Raw genomic sequence first — 17,759 nt, forward strand, 5'->3', positions numbered from 1 at the left:
CGCCTCGGACTCCTCGTCTGTTTTCAATTTTCATCTCTTCATTTCACACGTATTGTTTAATCCCCCACGCGGGAGGTGAAGCGGTGACGCCGCCTCGGTTTGCGACGCCGGCGTTACCCTGCGACGGAAACCCCGTACGATATCGCCGCATGTCTGATACCAACGCGCCCTGAATAAAACATTCATTAATTCCTCTGAATGAAGGTCAATAGAGTTGTAAGCATGTAAGGTTCGCGTGATGTCTATCTCCTTTCTGCTGCTCCCTTCAGTGGTCGCCGTGGCGAAACGCCTGCCTCCACCTAACCACTCTCTCCTGCATCTTCCTCTCTCACACCATCAAACTTCATGTCCTCTTTCAGTCCATCGATGAACCTCCTCCTCAGTCTTCCTCCGAGCCTCCTGCCCGCATCATTCGCCGTCCCTCCTCTGCAAATGTACGAACCGTCTCAGTCTGACTTCATCTCCAGAACATCTCACACGTGCCGTCCCTACACCTTTCCTTTCCTTCCTGCCGATTCTCTTATGGCACCCCTGTCACTTCTTCACCACCGGTTCCAAACCCGCTTAAAAAAACCCTCCACCTTCTTTATCTCCACATTAATGCATGATGTGTATTATAGCGTTTTAGTCATGGCTGTTGTTGGCTACAGCCACACCACAGTAGCCTTCGATATATCTAACTGTTCCCGCTCAATTCAACGTAAAAAAAAATTTCATCGCACCCCCAAATTACACCCACATCCTTCCCAGCAACCCCCAAATCACACAGAAAACAAGCATCGACATAAACCCCCAATATTCATGATTTGCTCCAGTATTAATGTTGTATTTGTGTTTGCCGTGCTGTTGCCGGTTCTCCTCTGCACCTCCTCATTCTAGGTGAGATTTGCTTCTTCTTTCTACCCCCTCCCCCGCCGTGTGACCCGCGGGTGACGGGGAAACCTGCCGCCGATGCACCCGGAAACCCTTGACGCCAACACGGCAGCCTGGGCTAAAAATAGCCCGCCGCTGATAAATAATGAAAAAAAAAAAAAAAAAAAAAAATCCCTCTCTGAAACACACCCGGCATCCGTCCGCTTTTCTGCAGCTCGGAAAGCCTGAAGGGGGGTGCGGGGAGGGGGTTCCCGCAACGAGCACGGACACGCGAAGGCGAGGTGGCGTTCGGGATGTGCGCGCAAGCGGATCTCATGCGTAACGTCGGGGGAGGGGGGTGGTGGTTCAAAGATCGGACATACAGGCCTGTGCTCCGGGAGAGGAGGAGGAGGAGGAGGATCTCCATCCTCGGGGGGGCAAACTGACGCGGCGCCTCCCTTTTTCTCCTTTTCTCCTCCGTCTGGTCACGACTCCGGGCTCTCCCAGCCGGGGGGGCTTTGTTTGCTTGCTGCAGCCGAAGAAGTCCGCATGGGAACCCCCCCCCCTCCCCTCCACCTCCACACACACACATACACACAGATACACACCTTCCTCAGCATCTCCCTGAATTTCATCCCTCCTCCTCTTTCTCCTCGCCTTCCTCTCTCTCTCTCTCTCTCTCCCTCCCTCTCCAACTCGCTCCTCCACCCACGCACGGCTCTCCACGACCAAGAGTCTAAAAATAGCACCAGGAATCCCCGCATCAATTCCGAGGGAGGAGGGGGAAGAGGAAGAGGAGGAGGAGGAGGAGGAGAAGGGGTGATGGTGAGGGTGGAAGAGGGAGAGAGCATCAGCTCGCAAGGTCATAACCCCCCTCCACCCCCATCTCGACCCCCCTCACCCCAGCCAGCGCCTTTTTTTTTTATGTCACGGCTCCCGTCAGCGTTTTATCTTCCAGGAGCCACCCCACCCTTTTTTTTTCTTCCCTTTTTCAAAATGTTATTATTAGCAGTCACTGGTAAATCACCCCCCCCCCCACACACCCAGCCACATGTCATATGGGATAAAATAACATTTCTGAAAAACGCTGGATTTTTGCTTTGTTTTGTATTGTTTTGTTAACAGCGTAGTAACAGGTGATGAAGAGGAGAGACAGGAAAGGAGGAGGGGGGGGGGGGATGTAGCAGCCAATGGCTGGAGCAATAATCTGAGCGTGTATCCGTGTGTGTGTGTGTGTATGTGTGTGTGTATGTTTGCAGGAAGCCCCAGCCTTCATCTAGAGGCAGCAGGGACCGAGTCTGCAGGGCTGCAAGACCGTCGGTCCTCTGCTGTCACGGGTTGGGGGAGGCTGGAGAGGCTGGAGAGGCTGGAGAGGCTGGAGAGGCTGGAGAGGCTGGAGAGGCTGGAGAGGGGGCTCCTGCAAGGAGGACGTCAGAGCAGAGGTATGTCCTCCTCTCCTCTCCTACCCTCTCATCTCCTCTCCTTTCCTGTCCACCCTCGTCCTGTCTTCTCCTCCCCTCTCCGCTCTTCTTATCCCCTGTTGTCTCCTCTCCTCCCCTCTCTGCTCGCTCTCTTCCTCATCTCTCCTCATCAATCACTTCCTTCCTCTCCCTTTTCCTTCCATTATTCCCCCTCTCACCCTCTATCCTTTTCCTCTCCGCTTCCTTCCACCCGTACAGTTTTTTTTCGGATAAAACTGCCATTTCAGCGTCTTCACGCCCCCCCCCCGGCGCACGCCGCCGCTCACTCCGGTGGAGTTTCGACGCGTGACTAATTTTTCCAGACGCATCTGCACCTCGAGGAGGGCAGGAGGCAGGAGGAAGGCCACGTTGCGTTGCGCAGCGTCGGATACGGAGGGGCGTTCCTGCTTCGGATTAATCTGATGGTGCAAGGTTGCCCCGCGGGGATTTACATATTTTCCCATCCCGGTGCGCATATTTTACAGTGATGAATGGAAAGCGGGAGAGACGAGTGCGTCGTCCTCGAAACGAGCTCCAAAGGGTGGCTTCGGAAGACACGTGCCGGTAGTGGATGTGAGGGTCAGTCGGTCACCTCCTTTGTGCTCGTGGCGTCTCTGATGATGAGACGAGGCCCGAGTCTTTGAATCTTTTCATCGGTGATGAGCCTTTTCCTGCTCTCATCACCATATCCTACAACCGGGGCGCGGGGGGGGGGGGACTCCCGGCCTCTTGTCGAAACGCTAGGCCGCCCTTTCCACCCACGCATGCAGGTACGCACGTGTTCGCAGGTGCACGTGCTTTAAAGGTAACTGTACTGCAGCGGGGAGGGGGCGCGCACACGCAAAGCAACACAAATAGACCTTTCCCTGAGTTCCCCCCCCCCCCATCCCTTTGTCCTCTTCACTTCCCCCTCATTATCAGCCGCTCCATTCAAAGCAGTCACATCAGCGTGATCAGAGGTTGGCGGTCCACCGCCGCCGGTACCCCCACCCACTCCACGACCACCCGCTTTCTCCGTCCCCGCGCCAAAAAAAAAAAAACCAGCCAGGAGCGCGCCATTTGCGCGACCGGCTGCAGACGTGGCTTCGTCAAACGTCCGCCATCGGTGCCCCCGCTGCCGTGATGTCCGCGGATAAGAAGCAGGAGGACGTGAACGGCATCTGATGGTTTAAAAAAAAAAAAATCTTGTGAGATACTGTATCGGAGAGGAAGGGTGGAAAAAAAAAACTTGTTTTACACATGGGGTGTATTTTTTTTTTTGTTGCGGTTTTTCCTCACAAATAATTTTCAGTTCGTAAGACGACCGATCCTCTGGTTGGGTCGAGCGCAAGGGTTTGTACGCTGCTCAAAAAAATAAAGGGAACACTTAAAAAACACATCCTAGATCTAAATGAATGAAATATTCTTATGTGATACTTTGCTCTTTACACAGTTGAATGTGCTGACAACAAAATCACACAAAAATGATCAATGGAAATCAATTGTATCAACCCATGGAGGTCTGATTAGGAATCACACTCAAAATTAAAGTGTAAAAACAAACTCCAGGCTGATCCAACTTTGATATAATGTCCTTAAAACAAGTCAAAATGAATCTGTGTTGCTTCCTGAGTGGACACTATGATTTCACAGAAGTGTGATTGACTTGGAGTTACATTGTGTCGTTCAAGTGTTCCCTTTGTTTTTTTTGAGCAGTATATATATCGAGGTATCAATATTAATTTGATTTTTCTTTTGAAAATTAAATATAAAAGTGTATGCTTGTGGCCGTTTTCTTTTCCACTGCCGTTCAAGATGTTATAAGTCGCTCGAGAGGTCCAAGTTATTTGTTCTATTTCCTTTATTTGGCCACGGGCCGTTTGTTCACAAGGACGACGCGTCACCGAAGCACGGAAAAGGAGGGGATTTTTAAAATCACATTCTACCTCTGTTGGGGAACAGACCCTTTTTGGCCGATTTTCATTCAGGTTGAAATCACCCCCGAGTTCTCTCGTAGACTCTCATGTCGATTCTTTTTTTTTTCTTTTTTTGGGAAAAAAAGGCACTTTATTGCATTCCCCATGGGTCCCGGGAGGGCTTGCACATACGCGCTTTCGACTTTTACGTAACCTGCTCAGGCCAAGGAAGGGCATCGCTTCGATCTAGTGCATTCAATGTCAAGATAGCAAGTCAGAAGAATTCCAATGCATCTCTTAAAGAAGTTCCTTTGAATCGACGCAGTAGTGAAGAAAAATTAGGATCCCCGAGTCCAAACTTAAAAACTAAACAGATTCTATGTCATTTTTGACAAGACAAACGTAAAAAGGGTCACCTTAGTCATCATTGCAAAATTTGCCCCCCTTGATCTTTTTATCAGGAGCCACCACTGCATTTGGCTTCATACCTGCTTCCCTCTGTTGACGCCGTCGTCATTTTGTTTTTCACGGAGCCCGGAGGAAGAATGAGTGTTAAAGAGTAAAAGGCTGTCAGTCAGAATCGCGTGGTTAAAAAGCGGCGCAGATTGAACGTCAGTGTAAATTACAGTAACGCGTGCCGTGTGCGAGCCTTTGTCCTTCAGCCGCACGGAAAACAAATAGGTGCTGTATGTGTGCCTGTGTGTGTGTGTGTGTGTGTGTCGGCGCTTGTGTGTGCACGGGGGTGTTTTGCGTGGTCGAAGGTGACTAATTGCCCTCTTGTTCATCCCCAGGAGATGGATGAGGACACTTAGCCTCACGCTCGTCTGAACTCGCCGCTGTCAGGCTTACCAAAGGATCCCTCTCAAGCCCCCCCTCATTTTTTTTTTTTGTTTTCAATGGGATCTCATCTCAGCCCTGGCTCATTTTCAGAAATGTTACCTGGTGTGCGTCCGCTTTACAGCTGCAGCCCGCGGAGGCCACTCTATCATTGCACACACACACACACACACACACGCACACACCAACACACGAAAGCACAACCTTGGCTTTGCTTGTGGCATTTAAGGAAAACGCTTCATTACGATTGGCTTCCCGCTCATTTACAGGACTTTAGGATGCTAACTTGTCGGATGCTTAACAGCAGCGTTTCCTGCACCTGATTCCTCTTGACTGACGGCAAAGCTGCTTAGTCATTTAAGTAGCCGGAGCAAATCTAACTAATGATCTCGGCTGTCAGAGATAAATTCGACCAATGGAAGCGGGGGCCTGCTTTTGTCGCCGCTGTGGCTGGCAGCCTGTATCTCCGTCTCAAGCCTTGCCCTCAGTATCATCTCACACTGGCTGCACTCGGCGCGATAATGCAGCGGCCCAGCTTGAGTCACGACTTGTGCCTTATCTGGCGGATCGCAGGTTGTTTATCACACGCGGGGCGTATCAGCCTTTAAACAGGCCAGCCTCCTCCGTCCGGCCGAATGTGTGTCACATTATTCACCGGTCATAACACTGTATCAAAGACCGCCGCCGCCTAAACTCTATATCCTCCAGACATCGCATCACTTCGTCATAGTCGAGCGGAACGACAGGCGAAGCTCTGACATGCCAGGGATTGACAGGCTAATTCAAGATGTCCGCCTTCCATACCGCCGCTATTACGCTTCTACGCTTCGCTCCAATTCCGATTTTTTTGTGTAACTCAAGTCACAACAAAAGTCATTTACCGGGGGGAACCTTTCGAGAAAGAAACGCTACGAGATGCGTCAGTCTGTCCAAGCCGGTCCCAACTCACCGACTCGCAAAGATCGGGAAGTCAGTTAAAATTCATTTGAAGTATTTTTTTTTTACTTCTGATCCTGTACTTCAGGAACGTTGATTTTATTTAATAACCATATCTTCACATGGCTCTGGTGTCCATTCTATTGGCTCTACCACTTTTCTATCACATCCTTATACATACATAAACATACACCGGTCTGATGTCAAAGTTTGTATCGATAAAAAAATGGTTGCCGCCTCGCCAAAAAACAACAACCCCATCGGACACCTGCCGGGGGAACAGAGAGTTTGACGCCTCCGTCGTCCGGTTCCTCCGTTTTCAAGATAAAGAGCAACAAGTTTCCTTAGAGACGTTTTCCGCCGTCTTCATTTCCCCCTTCAACTCCTTCCATGGGTTTTGTGCAGCCACAACTGCGCTTTCTAAGATCGGCGCTGTTTCTCTCATGCGACGCTATCTGTTTCTCTCTCTCTCCTGCACACAGTAGCGCCTCTGTGTTTCACCCTGGTCGGTTTACTCTTTCTCCATAATTATAGGCTTCTTATCTACTTCCTAAGTTATGTGCTGCGACTACTGACTTCCTGGCTTCCGCGCCCCCCTCCGCCTTCCCCTGCTGCCATTTTAGTGTCACGGATCTTCCGCCGCTCTTGATGCGAGGCGACACACAATATACTGCTTATCCTGGCGGGGGCAGCCAAGTTTGATGGCCGGATTGGATGAATCCAGAGGGTACTGGATTGTGGTCACACCTTGAGTGATATATGGTAGATATATAGATTCCGCGTGTGAGAAAGAGGAGAGGTAATGTGGACTTTGGCATGGCTGGTGAATGAATGTTTGTGTGGGTCCAGGAGTTGTAAAGTTTGATTTAATAATTCATGCGGAAGCAGTAACGTCGCTTCCCAAACTAGCAAATGAAACTCCATCTTGCCAAGAAGCTCGCGCAGGTCACACCAACCAATTACTTAATGAAAATGATCAGGTTTCTATTGCGGCCCTGGCTGGAAGCGCTACTCTAAATTCCTGCAGTACTTCACACAGCCATAAAACAGAGTAGACCTCAGCTTTCTTCTCCCCGCGGTAAAGCAAAGTGTGCCATCGCTGCAGTCTTTGGACCCATCACAAGTCCAAATGGCTGAGCCAGCTTTAGGAATTACTTATTAAGAATGGCTAATGTATGATGTAAAAGTTGGCACCCTCCTCATCCTCCATCCCCGCCTGTCTCTTTGGCTTCATCTCAACTTCACTCTCTCGCACTTAAATGATATAATTTTTGTTTTGTTTTGTTTTCTCCCTCCATTCTTGACTTGTTCTCACAGGAAAAATACGGGCGATAAAGCTTTCGATTCCTTTTTTCTAAATGACATCAATCGATACCGAAGAGACACGGGTGGAGGTCATAACCCCTCACCTGCGTGTTGGACGGGGAGGAATCCGCCGCACTCGGGTCAGACAGAGAAGAAACTCATCTGCGGTAGTTTTTAAATTCAGAAACTTGCTTTGTGATGTCAGGTGACTACAAGACACAACACTGAAGATGATACAAAAAACAATCCCAACTGCCCCTGTGTTTAGTTGGTTTTAAGCTGCCTTGTCCCCAAACGACAACCCGGCGATGTCTCTCAAACTTTTCACTTGACTTTTATTTATTCTAGAAAGCACCTTCAACAGCTGATTTATTCCATAATGCACCTTCAACACCCGAATAACAATGATGTTACAGAACACATTTTATGATCACTGGACCTTTGTCCCTTTCATAAAACTTCACATTGTTTATTTATCCCTAACTGTCCCTGCTGCAGTTAGCATTGGAAATGTTCTGACTTCAAAAGAAGACCAATAAAGGGCGATCTTATATTTTGTTATCTTATTTAATCAATTTGATGATGTTTATTATTATTTTTGGTGGGCTGAATTCTGGTATGGGTGTTGGTGGGGGGCAGCGGGGTTCCTCGACAGCTCAAGTGGAGGACTTCAGCGTCGACCGTATTTCCACTTTTAACCGGGATTAAACGTCTGTGCAACATCAATCTGACACTAAACTGACATCTGCTTCCAGCTCGGCAAAACCATCAGGCTTGAAATAGAAAAATTCTTCTGTTTTTTTTTTTTTTTTTTTGAAGGATCCCAGATCTCAGCTAATTAGCCGCAAAAAAAAAAAAAATGGATATTAATCTTTTTGCCTATTTTGAAAAGCACCACCTGATAATCTTTTGGTGGTGAAATGTCTAGGCTTGCAAAAAAACTTGGGGTGGTTTGAACTTTTGTAGCAATTTTAAAATAGAAAAAAGGTAACTAGCTGTTATATCCAGGTGTTCTGAAATGTGTCTGTCAGAATACAGAGAAACTCAAACGCAACACAGAGTCTAAAGACGGAAAAATAGCACAACAACCAAAAAACGCTATAATAGGCTGCATCAATCAGCTAATAGGAAATCATGTCAATAATCCAGAGTGATAGTCGGAACAGCAGCATCTCCCACGGACCCGCGATCACTGATGACGCTTGAAATTTCAAGAAAGTGTCTTAATCAGGAAAGAAATGGGGGGGAAGGATCTTAGATTTCTCATAATTCACTGGTCGAGATGCATAATGGGAGCTTGTATTTGGTGCCCAGTCTGAGAAGATAAATATCACATTCAGGTAAACAACTATTGATGTATGTATGTATGTAAATGTACACACAAACACACACACACACACACACACACACACACACACACACACACACATACACTCACATATATATGTGCATGTCTATGCATGCATGTATTTATGTTCTTATGTCTGTGTGTATGCATGCAGTTATGTATGTATGCTTGAATGTCTTTATTTTGAATTCATTTTAAAGTTAATGACAATCGACAAAGTCAAAACAATAACTAATACAATACTAAAATAGATAATCTTTGTGTTGTAAACTAATTAAATACTGCATTTACACATTTATATGTACAAACACACATATTATATTGTGGTATGATATGTATTGCGTATCGTGAAGGATTGGGAAATTTATTTTTCATTATGATGATGAGTTGTTTTAATATGTTAATTCACGTTGTGAAGGATGCTGGATGTCTTTCACTGACATGTTCGAAGGGTGTTCTTAACTTATTGTAAAAAAAAGGCATATTTATGGAATTTATTTTTATTTTATTTGTTTTAATATTATAAAAGCACTGCGTGATTATATCTTAAGTTTAATGAAGGAACTCCTCCAGCACCGAGGGCAGCTCCGTAGAACCCCCCCCCTCCCTTCCTTGCTGCGGCCAGGATGCAACAGCAACGCCGCGCGCACACACACACACACACACACACATACACCCACACACACACACACACATACGCACACGCACGCCAGACTGCAGGCACTCCATGCAGCGCCCTTTCCAAATATCACCCCCCCCACCTGCACGGTAATACAAAACCAGGCATATTGTGGTCAATTATTTAACGCCCCGGGCTGCACCGTGCGCGGTAACCGGCTTCGTTTCTTTCATCCCCTTCGCGGGGCCAACAAGTGGGAACGGATTTCCGTGCGTCGGGTTGACAGCTCTGCTAAAAAAAAAAAAAAAAAAAAAAAGGAAAAAAAAAAAACACGCGTGGATTTCTTTTCCTTTTCCGGATCGGTCGGGGTGACGTGGCAGCAAAAAAAAAAAAAAAAAAGAAGTAATTTCTGATTATGCAGGGTAGTTATGGCAACGTGACAGGGGTCGATCGCGATCCACGGTGGATAGAAGCGATCGACCGCTTGAGGCGGGGGATTTAACCCCCTCCCACCCGTGAGATCCGAACACGGTAATTGATCCGCTGCAACCTGTGCGCAGAGCGGCCGCGGACCGGCGCTCGGTCGAAGGCGGCGTTTGGGCTCCGCTGTGACGTTTCAAGGCAGGTCCCCGGTCAGACCTACCAATGGTACGAGCCGGTCCCAGTCTGCCGGGACCGATCGCGATGAACGGGTGCCGGAGCCGTGCACGGCAAAGGAGCGAGCACAGCGAGACGCGGCGATCGGGGGGATGCGGCATCGGTACGCGGGAGCTGTCCATCAGCACCGAGTCCTCCCGGAGCGGCGCGCAGCGAGCAGCGAGCACAGCCGAGACCCAGCCGCTCCCGTCTTCAGCCTGCCGCCCCCGCCCTCCTCCCAGCACCGAGACCGCGCTGCGCCCGGAGCCGCTCCCCGCCAGAGCCTCCAGGAGCTACCGTGTCTGAGCCAGCCTTCCCGGAGACCGGTGCGCGGCGGCGACCCGCTCCCCGCGGCGAGCTGCTACGACACCGCCGCCCGGCGACCTACGCGCCGCGCCTGCGAACCCGACGCCGGGCAGCCGGATCCCTGGGCCCCCGCCGGCTGCCCGCAGCCGCCGCAGCCGCAGTCGGAGGAACGGGCGGTTTTCCCGAACTGCCACTGCAGCTTTTCCGAGCGGGAGGCGAGCCATCCCCAAAACCAGCGCCATCCCGCCGAGCCCTCCCGGCTCTACCCGCCGCCTCTACTTCCACCACCACCACCACCACCACCACCGCCTCCGCCACCTCCACCGCCGCCGCCTCCACCGCCACCACCGCCGCCGCCGCCGCCGCCGACGTCGTCCTCCTCCCCCTCCTCCCTGCTCTTTTCCCGGGAATCCAAGCGGGGGGATCGTCTCCGGAGGAGCGCCGATAATTACCAACAGGCGAGCATCGTGGAAAGCTGCAGGGGAGGAGGAGGAGGAGCGGGAGGGCACAGGGAGCACAGACAGTTGCAGCAGCAGCGGCAGCAGCAGCAGCAGCAGCAGCAGCAGCAGCAGCAGCACCACAGTCATCTGAGACTCCAACAGAGGGACTCCTCCCCTGAAGGAATCCTCGCAAACTTACAGAAAAGGTGCTCCTCAAATGTGCGTGAGTCGACCGAGGCTACCGGGAGAGCATTCGCGTCCCAGCCTCCGGAGCTGCAGCAGCAGCAGCAGCAGCAGCAGCAGATCCCACAGTTGCGGGCGCAGCAGCAGCTGCTGGTGGGGAGCAGCCTGCCTATCAACTACTGCGCCAGCGGCTCTGGGGAGCTATGTAGGACCCAGCAGGCTCCACCGCTGCAGCAGCGAGAGAAGCAGCAGCAGCAGCAGCAGCAGCAGCAGCGGCAAGCAGGCGCGCCGGGGCTCCGTCCACAGCGTCCGCAGCAGTGCGAACCGGGGAGGATCGCCGCGCAACAGCAGCAACAGCAACAGCAGCAGCAGCAGCAGCGGCAGCAACAGCGGCAGCAGCAGCAGCAGCAGCAACGCCGCGTCTCCCGCGTAACGCCGCCGGGTACGCAGCGGCCGTACGCGGGGAACTCGTCCGCGACCGCCGGCGGCAGCAACAACAACAGCAGCAGCAGCAGCAAAGACAGCCCCAACTACGGCTCCAGCTATCACCTGTGGCCCGAAAGCCCGCATAAGGGAGAGGAGCGGATCCGCATCGACCTCCATCAGGTACCCGCATCTTTTTTTTTTTTTTCCTTCCCGCGACCCCCCTACCCACTCCCACCCGCGGCGCGCACCGTAACGATTTCACTCAATGACCACGCCTGTTATGGTTCTTTTTTTCTTTTTTTCTTTTTTTTTTTTTTTCTGTAAAAGAAACGGGGCGCCCGTGTACGCGTGCACGCGGGCGCGCTCTCGCCATAAAGGCCCCCTTTTGAATCATCATTTTGTGTTGTGCACACCTCCCACCCAGAAAAAAAAAACGCGCCGCTGTTACTATGATACGTGCAACCCCGGCGGCTGGTGTCTCATCTCAACCCGGTAGGCTTTTTGTTTCGTTTGGTCGCGCGTGCACGCACGCACGCGCACGCATGCATGATCCCCGGCTTGCGCGCACGCACACACCTGTTCCATGTTGCGGTGTTGTTGTTGTTTTTTTTGGGGGGGGGGGTGGAATATTCAGAATGCTTCCTGGTGAATTGGAAAGCGACCGTGTTTCCCCGTGTGCGTGTGCGTGTGCGTCTGTGTGATAAGGGGAGGTGGGGGGGGGGTCCCACATTTTGTAAAGACCCTTCTGAGAAGGATGTTATCGGGCCTGCACCTGAGTAGGGCCAGATACATACACACACACACACACACACACACACACCACACTTCAAATCCCAACCAACACCATGTTGGAGGTTTAGTGGGACCAATCATTTAGTGATGTTTTGCTGGAGGAGCAGGGCTATATGGGGAAGTGATGGGGGGCAACAACAAAGATGGCTTATTTCTACTGTTCTTGGAAGAAGCCAGTTGACTTCTTGTGAAGACGTTGGATGGAAAAAAAAAAGAAAAGTGAGGTGACATTCACAATCCTTGCAGGACATCCGAAGCATGTTTGGAGTAGGAGGGCCGAGTGTGTGTGTGTGTGTGTGTGTGTGTGTGTGTGTGTGTGTGTTTGGGGGTGGGTGTCTGTGAGCGAGTCTGCCAGTAATGATGGGGCGAAGTCCTCAAGGACGATACGAGACGAAAATAAACAGATTGAGATAATGGGCGACGGTGTGTATCGCGGGAGGAAGTGACGGGGTTCCAATGTGGGATGAGACGCTCGAGATTTTAAAAGTTGAGGACGGCGTGTTGGGCAGCGAGGCGGTCTGGTCATCGAGGGAGACATCATTTTGGAACGGCTCCAGTCTCCTTCACTGTTTGGCCACCAGATTAAAATGGAGACGCTATGGCAGGAAAATCAAAGACGGGCGTGTCGGAATAATAGTCGAACGGAATCCGTCATTCCGTACCGGATGGATTAAAAGTTTACGGCCATGTCGACGCCACCTCCCGGGGAATCCGCCCGATGCAACACGGTGAGTCATTAACGGACATTCAAGCTGGAAATTAACATTCCTTTTGGTTATTAAAGGTAAACCGCTGGGGTGAAGTTTGGCTATCAAGGAGCAAAAACAGAAGGCGGCGTCTAAATCAGTGCATCGGGCTCCTTTTTAAAATGCTGCAGGTGTTTTTGGGGGGGTGGGATGGGGTGGCTGAGCTGGCACCGCCAGCTAAAGGTGGCACATCCAACCACCTTGACACGACCGTTCTGAACTTGGCTCGGTTTCGGAGCATCAGCACAATGCAGAAATGACGGTGCGACCGGGAGTAAACTTTTGTCCCCCGACACCTGTCGTCATCCCACGTCCCGCGACAGTCGCAAGGACTTCGAGGAGCCGCGGTACGTTTTTCTGGTGCATTCGATCCCGTTGGTCACCTTCTAGGTTCAGCTCAAGATGGTCTGATATGGACTTTTTCTGAGGTATTTAATCAAAAAAAAAACCAACTGTTGCTTCCATCCCATGTTACAAGCTCTGAGGTGGTATGATATGAATATAATCCCCTTGATTATTTCACACGAATCACCAAAAAACAGTCCATCCTTTTATCTCGATAAACCCTCAGATATCTGATTACAGCGAGGGACTGCCAGTTAGCTTACACATTATGTAATACTTAAAAAATACATTTATAGTATAATTAGAATTAGATGCAGCAGGTTGTGATTCCTTGACTAGAAAGTACCTACAAACTACAGCACAATGGAAAGTGAATAAAAATGACATTTTCAGTGAATTGACTCCACAAATAGAAATACATTGGGTTTTTTTTTTCAGTAAGTGACACACACCGTGAATTCGAGGCAGTAATGGAACGAATGGCGATGTAAAAGTACAGTACACGCCGGATACCACGTGACGGTGAAATTGTATCTAAAAAAATCATTGCAAGCATATCTAGAAGGCTGAAAAAGAGAAGCAGGCTTGTATAAGTATTTAGGATTAAAAAAAAAAAATGACATGCTTATGATAACATAACATAACTACACAATAAGAGGAAAAAAAGCATGTATATTTTCCAGAAATGTTATCATCTTTGAAAGCCTCTGTCCGATTCTGCTGTGGGAGGATTCTGAATTCGGGTTTAGCTCTCATAACCGTGGAAGAACTCACTCAACTATATATGTGTCATGTATTTTACCGGTAAAAAGATGGGTTATTTAAATATCAGTGTTTCCATTGCCCTGCCCTGACTGTACACGTGTACATGTGGTGGAGCTATAGTATAACCCAGATTGACAAAAAACAAAACAAACAAAAAAAAAACAAACATCTTAAGACCCCTGTGACAGACCGAGTTGAAAAAACCTGTCCTGGTCGCTCAGTTTCTCGATCCGGCTAGACGTGCTCGTCTATTCACGTATATTTTGCGATTGCGGTTACATCTTATTGACTCGCCTCTAATGAGACGGCCTGACCAGCCCCCACCCTCCAGTTTGAAATCCCATAAACAAAACACTTGTGACAGAACAAGCCTGATAAAGTGTATACGATTACAGCAACCCGCAACACACCCTGAAACTTAATCGGTGGCCCGCTGAACTGATGGGAGGTAGTATGATATTGTGTTCTGCCTCAATAACAATGTGCTTTGAAAGGTGCATTACTGCTTCTATTGTGATCGCCTGTGTAAGTACTCTAATGCCTGCCACTTACTGCTATGGTGATATCCCCTGCAGGGACACTGCGGTACGTAAACACCCGGGGATTCGCTCGCGTCCGACGAGGCTCATTTTTGATAGGCCAAAAAAAAAAACAAAAAAAAAACAAACTGATTAATCATCTCACCGTTCTGTCAGACGCGGTGCTATCGGGCGTCAGAACTCTGGAAGTTTGCCTGCATTTATGAACTGCGAGGTGACAAAAAAATGCCAAAGTTACAATGTGGTAAAAGTGAAACACACACACACGTGCGCATGCGAGTGTATGTTGCACACACACCCACGCACACACATCCTTAAAGCAGCAGCAGCGACCGCACCTGACTGCAAAGGCTTCCCTGGCAAGTACTTGCATTTTTAATACAATGGCTATGCTTTTTTTTTTTTAAATATTTATTTTATTTTGTTATTCTAAAAAATTATCTAAAGGGAGCCCCGTGTTGCTTCGGCTCAACTGCAAGAAGGTCCCTGGTTTGATTCGAATGGGAGGCCTTTCTGCACGGAGTTCGCATAATTGTTCTCTCTGTATTCGCGTGGATTTCCTCCTTATTCTCTGGTTTTCTCTCACAGTCCGAAAACATTATAAAGATCCTAAATTTTCCAGACAGGCGAATACTTATGTCTCTATATGATGGGGGAATACGACATTGAATATTTCCATAACTCTGTATGACATGTGAAAATGGCAGTGAATGAATGTAGGTCTCTATATGACTTGTAAATGAAAGAATGAATGGTTTTATGTCTCAATATGGCATATAAGTGACAGAGTGAGTGGTTGTACGTCTCTATATGACGTGTGAATGATAGAGTGAATGGTTGTGTGTCCCTAAGTGATGTGAACGAGAGTTAATAGTTGTAGGCTATGTCTCTATATGATGCATGAATGACAGAGTGAGCGCTTGTGTGTCTCTAAATAACGTGTGAAGGCTTTTATATCTCTGTATGATGTTTGAATAAGGGAGTGAATGGCAGTTTATTTTTGCATGACGTGTGAATGATTTTATGTCTCCATATGACATCTCAATGTGGGAGTGAATGGTTTTATCTCTCTTAATGATGTGTGAGTCACAGAGTGAATGGTGTTATGTCTCTATATGATGCTTGAATGAGGGAGTGAATGGTTGTTTATTTTTATACGTCGTGTGAATGGAGGAGTGAATGGTTTCCATATGACATGCCAATGTAGGCTTTTTCTCTTTATGATGTGTGAAAGACAGAGTGAATGGATGTAGTTCGCTAAATGATGTGTGAATGCTTGTTTTGCTCTCAGTGACATGTCAATTCAGGGGGGAATAGTTTCATGTTTCTAAATAATGTGCGATTCGCAGAGTGAACGGTCATATGAAAGTGAATGGTTGTAAGTCTCTATGGAACGTGAATGAGAGAGTGAATGCTTGGCTGTCTATATAACATGCAAATGAGGGAGTGACTGCTTGTAAGTCTTTATATGATGTTTGAATGGTTGTATGTGAATGACATGTAAATGACAGAGTGAATGCTTGTATGTCTCTGTATGTGACCCTGTGATGGACTGGCCTCTCGCCCAGTGACAGCTAGGATAGCTTCAGCCCAGGAATAAATAAATTATGTAATACAATGAGAACGTATTTTCAAAAGGAAGCGACCAATGATTATTTCCGAAATGATGACAAGAAAAAAAAAAAGACAATCGTTAGGGGATTCCGGCCGATTAACTACCTGTATTTCCACCCTGCGCCTTTGACTATAGCAACACGCGGGATAGCAAAACAAAATGCCTGACGTGGTCCTGCGTTACAAGTTGCATCCAAAAATCATTGAGCTATGCATTTACCTAATATTATTTTCAGTTTTACTTTATACTGCCCTCCACCTAGAGCAGGTAGAACTCAAATTAATATTGAAAGAGGTGGGAAAAAAAAATCAAAGCCTTATGGCTTCTTTGACATCACCTGTTTCTGTTGGGTGTTTGCTATGTGTGTGTGTGTGTGTGTGTGTGTGTGTGTGTGTGTCTTAGGCGAGCGCCAGCCCACCTTTCAGGAGAACATAAGGTTGCATGTGTCACTGCAGAATGGATGGCTGGGAGGAGGAGGGAGGCTATTACTGTAAACCCTTTGTGCAGCTCCTGCCAAACTACAGCCAAACATGCTTATAATCACCTATATGATCGCAGAGAGGTCAGCGCAATATACATCCCAGCGGCTTTTGCAACAGCCCGGTGTCTTTTGAGGCCATCTGGGGTGGGGAACTCGCCACGGGTGCGCTTTGCGGGATTAATGCGAAACCGGCTCCTTGTCCTGCAAACACAATCACGAACTGAAGTGAACACCTTTCGGCGAGAAGTTAAAGCGGATTATTAAGTCTTGATTTTCTTTTTTTTTTTTAAAGTTTATACATCACCTTTTTCCTTTCTTTTTTTTTAATTGATCTCACAACTAACAGTTGTTTAAAGTGAATCCTGGTGAGTTATTTTCGGTTTACGTCCTTTCCAAACAGTTGGAAAATGCTGAGGTCACCTTCACGCTCTCACAAGTAACGTGTTATCGGCGCTGTGTTTGCGTTTAAGCCGAAACAGGTAACGCCGAATGTCGGAGGCCGAAACAATCGACGTCGACAGATCCGCTCGCCGTGTTATGATTTAGTCGCGGGCCGACGCCAGGAGAAACATTACGCTGATTTAAACTTTGCTTATCGGCCATCTCCCCCGCCGTTGCCACAGAGCCTCCTTTTGTTTGTCTCTCATTAGACGTCCAGGTTTCCACTGGCCTTTGCACCGGAGCCTGCCAGGGCAGCCAACACCTTGAAAGTAAACACATCCCGCTGAACAATTAAATGTCAGACGAGGGGCAGAACCCGGTTCACATCCTCTGTATATGACAGAGGTTCTCCGCTCTGGATGACTGATAACTATTGTACGAGGTGAAATAGATGTGAGCCTCGTGAACCCTCTCACTTGCGGCTGCAGCCGACGACACCGGTGAGTATGAACGTGAAGCTCTCAATAATTAATAGCTATTTTTTCTTATAACAATTTTTTTTTTCGCGGGGTGTGTTTAAGTGCTATCCCGAGCTCCTGTTCTGAAATAGACATGTTACCATGCGTGTTGCTATGGAGAGATCAGCCCGGTATTATGTAGCACTCTCTCTCTCTCTCTCTCTCTCTCTATCTCTCTCTCTCTCTCGGGAAGGTATTGAGTTTGGTCAAGGAATCATGGGCAGAACAAGATTATCTTTTGGATTTACGAGTCATTTCACACTTGCCGTTCAAATGCAGCATAGCATGCAGGCGTGCCGCACGCGCACACGCACGCACACGCGCACGCACCGCA

At 48.6% G+C, this 17,759-nt stretch overlaps 1 protein-coding gene across 4 annotated transcripts in view; it reads left to right on the plus strand.

Annotated features, from left to right (window-relative positions):
- Positions 1 to 7,913: 7,913 nt before the first annotated feature.
- kcnn1a (potassium intermediate/small conductance calcium-activated channel, subfamily N, member 1a) overlaps positions 7,914 to 17,759 on the plus strand; it is a 54,766-nt gene continuing 44,920 nt past the window's right edge. For all 4 annotated transcript variants that reach the window (XM_086172776.1, XM_086172777.1, XM_086172778.1 and 1 more), the window contains exon 1: positions 7,914 to 11,423. In XM_086172776.1, the coding sequence (XP_086028902.1) occupies positions 10,002 to 11,423 (1,422 nt within the window). In that variant the 5' untranslated portion in view covers positions 7,914 to 10,001. The remainder of the gene's footprint in view (positions 11,424 to 17,759) is intronic.

This window comes from Fistularia commersonii, chromosome 25 (genome assembly GCF_037954325.1).
Source record: "Fistularia commersonii isolate RoL2024-O1a breed Wild chromosome 25, RoL_Fcom_v1.0, whole genome shotgun sequence".
NCBI lineage: Eukaryota > Metazoa > Chordata > Actinopteri > Syngnathiformes > Fistulariidae > Fistularia > Fistularia commersonii.